The following is a 7,469-nucleotide window of genomic DNA, read 5'->3' on the forward strand; positions in this document are numbered from 1 at the left end:
TTCCTTGGGCCACTTAAAACTGTATCAGTAAGAATTCGTTTGGCTGCATCCGTCTCTATTTAGGCTCTGTTTCCGACCGGTCCATTTTGGGCACTCGTCACTAAATATGGACCACAGTGGTTTTGTGTTACAGAGGTCACATGTAATAACCATCGTTCAAAAGATCAGTCCGCGTATCTTTCTTTGGTATTGTTCAGTTTTTGTGCTCAATGTTTAACTCACAACAATGTATATACCAAACTAACGATGGCACCTTATACCCAAACTTATGTGCCTTACGCAGTTTAGGGTGGAATTCTAACCGGTCTGTTTTAGGCACATACTACTGGTCCGTATTGGGAACATTGCTTACGACCACAAATTCATCATACAGGTACTCCAGTCAATAACGCCTGAGAAAAATGTTTGGCCCAAATACGTATCTGGGGGTGCAACATAGTTTTTAGTATAATTCTGATAAAAAAATGTGTTTTTTTATTTTTTCCAACATACATATTTTAAAGTACTGTATTTGGTTTCATTGTAAAATGTAGTAAAAGTTCATTATTTGGCTCTCCTGATACTGGAAATTAATTAAAAATATACGAGTAAAAAGAAACGTTTATGGGATCTTGACTTGGTAGCTAGCTAGCAAATAGACGGTTTAAAAAATTATGATTTTGACAACCTCCTTGCTTTAAATAAGAAGATTTTACACTAATACCAAAAGTAGTAATACATCAATATTTTTTTGGTTTTTACCATTTTATTAAATAAACGAAATATGTCACTTCCAAACATATTATTGAGGTACTCCGAAGTCAACAAAAATCTATAAATTGAATACTATTACGATTGTATAACCAATAAACAACCACGGCAAAAATGCAATTATGTATACTTGCAGGTCCAATCACTGTTTACCTCTCTCGGCGATCTGTAAGTGTACTTGTACAACTTTAGTGGTTTTGTAAAATATTTGTAGATAGAACTTCAATTATAAAAATTGGTCTAGTTAGATTTTAAATCTACAAACTAAAGGTTTCTTTTATGGTTTCCAATACGCACAACGACTCCTGTAACTCATATTTATGGAGAATTTATTCAAAGTATTTAAACTTAACGTAATAATAACCTTCACGATTAGGACGTGTCTCTACCCGAAAGATCACCAGGGAAGGATAAGAATTCAATTTCCTGGAACTTAATAAGCAAATAGGCTTAGGATATATTTCCTTAACAAGGTTTAAAATCTGAATTTAAAATGACATTGACGTAGAGAGAAGGCGCTTTGTTCTATTTACTCACCCCTTATTTTAACGAAAATAGTATTAGTGAATGAACTGTTACGCTTTTAAGAATTTAAACTAGTAAATAAGAATAAAGAAGGACAGCAAACATATGAAAGAAGCAATTTACTGGACATAAATAATTTTCAGTATAATTATAACAAAGCATAAATATAGCCATTGAGACTAAGGAAGAAAATATCTATACAGATTAAAAAAGTAGAAACCGTACAAATATTAATGAAAACAAATGCTACATTTTTGAAAGAAACGAAATATTTCTAAACAAATAACACAGATAAAAATAAAATCAACGACTTAGTAGGTTTTTATTAATGTCTTAACAAGAAGAATGTAGGCTATATAATGGTAAAAATAGTTTTTAGTCGTAAATAACTGATGGATGATGTTCAGAAAACAATGTAGTTTGAATGAAAAATCTAGTAAATCATCAACAGCAACACTCCATCAGAAAGTTGTAGTCACGACAGAGCAGGTCGATGTCGGGAGGACACGACACGTCCCTCGGGCAAACCAGGGGGAGACGATCTGGAACATATGCAATATCATCAAGAAGGTGTAGTAACGACAGAGCAGATCGATGTCGGCAGGATACGAGACGTCCCTCGGGCAAACCAGGGGGAGACGACCTAGAACATATGCACTATCGTCAGGAAGTTGTAGTCACGACAGAACAGATCGATGTCGGGAGGACACGAGACGACCCTCGGGCAAACCAGGGGGAGACGATCTAGAACATATGCAAAATCACCATGAAGTTGTAGTCACGACAGAACAGATCGATGTCGGGAGGACACGAAACGTCCCTCGGGCAAACCAGGGGGAGACGATCTAGAACATATACAATATCATCAGGAAGTTGTAGTCACGACAGAACAGATCGATGTCGGGAGGATACGAGACGACCCTCGGGCAAACCAGGGGGAGCCGATCTAGAACATATACAATATAACCATGAAGTTGTAGTCATGACGGAACAGATCGATGTCGGGAGGACACGAGACGTCCCTCTGGCCAATCAGGGGGAGCCGATCTAGAACATATGCAAAATCATCATGAAGTTGTAGTCACGACAGAACAGATCGATGTCGGGAGGACACGAAACGTCCCTCGGGCAAACCAGGGGGAGACGATCTAGAACATATGCAAAATCATCATGAAGTTGTAGTCACGGCAGACCAGATCGATGTCGGGAGGACACGAGACGTCCCTCGGGCAAACGAGGGGGAGCCGATCTAGAACATATGCAAAATCATCATGAAGTTGTAGTCACGGCAGAACAGATCAATGTCGGGAGTACACGAGACGTCCCTCGGGCAAACCAGGGGGAGACGATCTAGAACATATGCAAAATCATCAGGAAGTTGTAGTCACGACAGAACAGATCGATGTCGGGAGGACACGAGACGACCCTCGGGCAAACCAGGGGGAGACGATCTAGAACATATACAATATAACCATGAAGTTGTAGTCACGACGGAACAGATCGATTTCGGGAGGACACGAGACGTCCCTTGGGCAAACGAGGGGGAGCCGATCTAGAACATATGCAAAATCATCATGAAGTTGTAGTCACGACAGAACAGATCGATGTCGGGAGGACACGAAACGTCCCTCGGGCAAACCAGGGGGAGACGATCTAGAACATATGCAAAATCATCAGGAAGTTGTAGTCACGGCAGAACAGATCGATGTCGGGAGGACACGAGACGTCCCTCGGGCAAACCAGGGGAGACGATCTAGAACATATGCAAAATTATCAGGAAGTTGTAGTCACGACAGAACAGATCGTTTACCCAAATTTTATATTTGGGTTGACGGACTGACCCGGCACAGCTCCTTCAATTCTATGAGTCTTCTAGTTCTATCTCGAAATATTCTTAACAAGGAGAATCTTATTAATGATTTGTCTAAACAAACTAAAGTGAGATCTTAACCAACATATCTGCGATCTGAGACAGCCAGGTTCTACGCTAAAGGGTTATATTAGTATTTCACATATAGTGGTCTTTGTAACAAACCTTTGACCATGTTAACATTTTCATTCTTTGTACTTTTCATTGTACATTTCATTGTATTGAGACACTCGAACATGAATGTAAATCTGATTTAGGCTTTCAATCGAGGTTGTGCCCATAGAGGTTGCTGAGGTGGACAAATTTGAACTTGTTGATTCTAAAATTGCCCGTCAAGCTATAAGTCCTATAGCCTATTACTTCTTTCGGAGATTCTTATTGTACAGTTGCAGAACTTTGCTATGGATAAAGAATTCAACAAGTTCTCTTGACAAAGGATTGATAAAAACTATAATTTTCATCTGATCGGAACAGCTTCCTACTCCTTTCTAGACTAAGCTAAAGGAGATGGTTATTTTTTACAGCTTTTAGAATGTGTAATACAATTCAACATGAAAGTTGACGATTCATTTCAAAAATTTGAAAGTTTTAATTGTAACAGGTGTTTCAGATACTTGCTATCGATATATGTTACAGATATATAACACTGTAATTCACCTTATTCGTCAGATGTAAAACATCTCAGAGGTTTGATGTGAAGCATACAGAAAAATTACTCGCCCGTCAACTGTACGTCAAAAACTTGTTTTACGTCAAAAATTTGAGCATATACCTGACGGTTTAGATTATTAGAGCAAATACCAAACGTGTTACTACACAACACGTCCGCATACACCGGAGACGGCGAAAGACTGACGACAAATCAATACGGGAACTCCCTTTGGCAACACGGCAAGTAATCTGAAACAACAAGGAACATGTAGGGAGGGGGAAATAAAGGATAGGCAACTGACTGAGGTTTCTTTGTTAAAATTCGTCTAGTGTTCCAAGTTAAGAGATTTAAAATATTTCTCTATTCAGTGACATGGTTGATAGTTGTAGTTACCCTGGATCTTCAGGTATATGCTGAGGTTTTTGACGAATTACGTGTTCTGTTGATAACCATGGTTTGGGTGACCTTATTGCACATATTAGTTGTTATTTTCTGTGTTTACTTAACCTATGCAGTCTGCACATTTTACTTTTTTGGCTGGTGGTCGAGCCGGTAGCCGTGTCGAACCTTTTTTGCTGATCTTGACTACAGATGGGTTTGTCGTCTGCTAGTGCTAGGTGTCCAACTTCGGTTCCAGATGTTTCTATTGATTCTACTTGTATGTACTTGTTCAGTCGTCTAGATTATTCCATGATGTCATTTTCTTGTTCTTTTGACAACAGTGAACAGGTAAAGAAGAATATAGCGTTGACAGAGAACAGAATTCTTCAAAACTGGCTGCCCCGATCCCTAGTATTTCCAAAGTATAGCCCCAGCATTATACAAATTAAGTGATATCGAACGTTGAAATGTCGTAAACCTTATACCTTAACGTTTTTTGGAACCTGAATATAAGGATGAATTCTCATCCTTGAACAATTCTGTATTTCTGACACTGACGATGGAAGTAATGTTGCATATCGAATATTATAGACAGGCACTTTAAGAAACTACGACTTCCAAACAGAAAATAGACAATTTCAAACTGAAGTGAAAGTTAGTGGCTCAAAACTTTATGGCCAGTTATATAATTAAATAGATTATATTACCAATGGGTAGGGCACAGCCACAGCAGTAGCCTAGGACCACGGAGGCCAGTAGACGACAGTCTGTAGAAGGGCAGCAAGGACGTGGACCACACAGGGGGTTACCTCTGACTAACCACCTTACCCACGGCTGCCACACTGCTCCTAGTAGTGAACATTGATATGGTTATATAGTTTATCGTGTTATATTGGTGTGTGATGGAAACGTTTTATTTCAATGAATATAAATAAACTTAAAATAAAGACGCGAATATAACTTATGGTTTAATCCTTGCGATACCAACGTCCTTTTAGGCTATAAGGACGTACACGAATTCATTTTTGTTAAATATAAAACATAACGGCACTAACACTTAGCTATACTAAAATGACCACAAAAAATCGATATTTCCAATAAATTTGTGAGCTGAACTTTATGCAAATGCTTATAATACACTCGTATTATTGGTGGCGTTACAACTTGCTGTATGTAAATAAGCTGGGAATGAGAACTAACAGTTTATTATTGAGTGAAATTAGCATTGTTGATTGACTTTATACTTAGTTATTTTTTTAGCACATGTACATGTTTATCTTTCTTTTTCATCAACTTTTTTCATAATGTTAACGGTATTTAAATTAACTTTGATTAGTAATCCTGAATAAACTTTTGATTCTTGTACAAGGTATAACTTCTTTTAAAATACTGTGATTTATTAATTTAATAAGATAATTAATTAAATTGGTGTGATTGCTCATATTTAACTGTAAATTAAAATTAGGTGATCATATAAGGGCTAGGAATTTTTTCTTAAATACAAAGTCAACAAATGTTTGAAAACGGATTTTTAGGCATTAAAATTTAATACGGTTTTATTGCATAATTTAGTACCTTTCTAACAAAATTAAAAAATGGTAACCTTAAAAACTGGTGAAAAATTAATAAATAATTTTACAAAGGTTTACAATATGGACAAAATAGTGATGCGATTTTTAGTGATTCGTCAATATTTTGTGAGATATTAAAAAATGGCTGGCATCGAAAAAGTTCGGTAATATATAAATTCTAAATTATTGTAGCAAAAAGTAACATTTCGTAAATTAATTAACATTTTTTCAGTATACTCTTTTATTGATAGGAATATAAAGAAACATATTTCCACCCTAGGACTCGTACACGTTCAAAAACTCCTCTCCCCATAATTCACAATAAACTGGGCCTATTCATGTCATTATCCATGTGATGTCTGTTGGGCTTAAGAGCTCGAACTGCTACAGAAATTTCACAAGCAAGATCGGCCTGAAAATGTTGAAAAGTACATGAGGAAATGAGGTAAACATAGAAATAGTTTTCCAAGATGTGCTTGAGTGTATGTTTTAGTTAAAAAATGCCAAATAATTTTCATGTCATATGTATATATATATATATATATATATATATAAGGCGATTGGGTACAGTTTTTAAAGTTCAGTTTGTTGGAAAGAAGAAACGATAGATATTTGAAATCATTAAGGGTCTCAATAATGATAGGTTTTAATAGATGAAGAATATACAATTTTGGATTATTCACAAATATCAGAATACCATTATTTCTCGAAACACCTATTCAAAATATTACGATTACAAATTCTAAACGTATTAGTAAAATGCAGTCTATATGACTAAACCATGCTTTTTAAATAATAGTATAACCAATTAACAAATTTGATTTTCATTATTTTTAACAGTTTTGCAACATACTTCCTGAGATCTTAATAAAGGAAGCTATAATTAAACATAGTCTCAGGAAATGCTGTGGCTACGTGATACAAAGACTAGAACGATATTTAATGTATTTCTTAAAATCCTAGAGACAAACACTGCCATTAAACGTAGGCTCTAAAATGTTTGGCTTGACATCATACTTTGTCAGGAACTTTAATTTATGAAATTTTAATGACGATAGCATTAAAAACGTAGATTGTAGAATTGTTGACGTGACGTGATGCAAAGTCTAGAACGGTTTAAAGTGTCCTTCCTGAATCCTGAATGACTGACGCTCACTCTATCGATGTAGACGCAAGTTAAACAATAATCAAGGATTTAGAATGAATGATGCCAGGTTTACAGGATACAAACAGTGACGTCAGCTCACCTGAGAAGAACGTGGCACGAGAGGGTTGCGAGCCGAGCAGACACAAAGCACAACACGCGAGCACAGCAGGTAACATGGTGAGAACAAGAGTCTTGTGTCACAGGTGTCACGCATCTGCAGCACAGCACAACACTGTCAGCTGTTCTCCACCTGAGTCATTCACCTGAGGTTCACGGAAGTTCACATTACTCTGAGCTTGTAAGCACGTAATTTAATAACGAAATGTTTCACTTAACTACATTAGTAATTTTATTTTATAAATGAAGTATCTAATAGGAAAATGTGGATTTTTTCCAACTATAATATTAAAGTAATTTTTATGAAAGCCACTACATCATGAAAAGCATTAGGAAAAATCACTATCCAAGCAAAACAGACTAACACAACGTTTCGAAGATTGAAATCTATCCTCTTCGTCAGGTGGGGTGAGGTATTAATACCTGACGAAGAGGATATACTCCAATCCTTGAAAC

General features: G+C 36.6%; 1 protein-coding gene across 1 annotated transcript; it reads right to left on the reverse strand.

Moving 5' to 3' along the window:
- Positions 1-1,532: 1,532 nt before the first annotated feature.
- LOC124365324 lies at positions 1,533-7,072 on the reverse strand. The gene is made up of 3 exons (XM_046821298.1): positions 6,997-7,072; positions 4,886-5,026; positions 1,533-1,817 (listed from the first exon to the last, which is right to left on the reverse strand). Exons 1-3 carry the CDS (start codon positions 7,070-7,072, stop codon positions 1,720-1,722), a joined length of 315 nt encoding a protein of 104 aa, XP_046677254.1. The 3' UTR covers positions 1,533-1,719.
- Positions 7,073-7,469: the final 397 nt, after the last annotated feature.

Source organism: Homalodisca vitripennis, chromosome 6 (genome assembly GCF_021130785.1).
Source record: "Homalodisca vitripennis isolate AUS2020 chromosome 6, UT_GWSS_2.1, whole genome shotgun sequence".
Classification (NCBI taxonomy): Eukaryota; Metazoa; Arthropoda; class Insecta; order Hemiptera; family Cicadellidae; genus Homalodisca; species Homalodisca vitripennis.

What these genes read in the sequence shown, in the direction of transcription:
- LOC124365324 (XM_046821298.1), bottom strand. Translation starts at nt 7,072, where the DNA reads ATGTTACCTGCTGTGCTCGCGTGTTGTGCTTTGTGTCTGCTCGGCTCG. An exon ending in TCGTGCCACGTTCTTCTCAG is followed by an intron (nt 5,027 to 6,996) that starts GTGAGCTGACGT and finishes GTTCACTACTAG; the next exon opens with GAGCAGTGTGGCAGCCGTGG. An exon ending in TGGCTGTGCCCTACCCATTG is followed by an intron (nt 1,818 to 4,885) that starts GTAATATAATCT and finishes CATATGTTCCAG; the next exon opens with ATCGTCTCCCCCTGGTTTGC.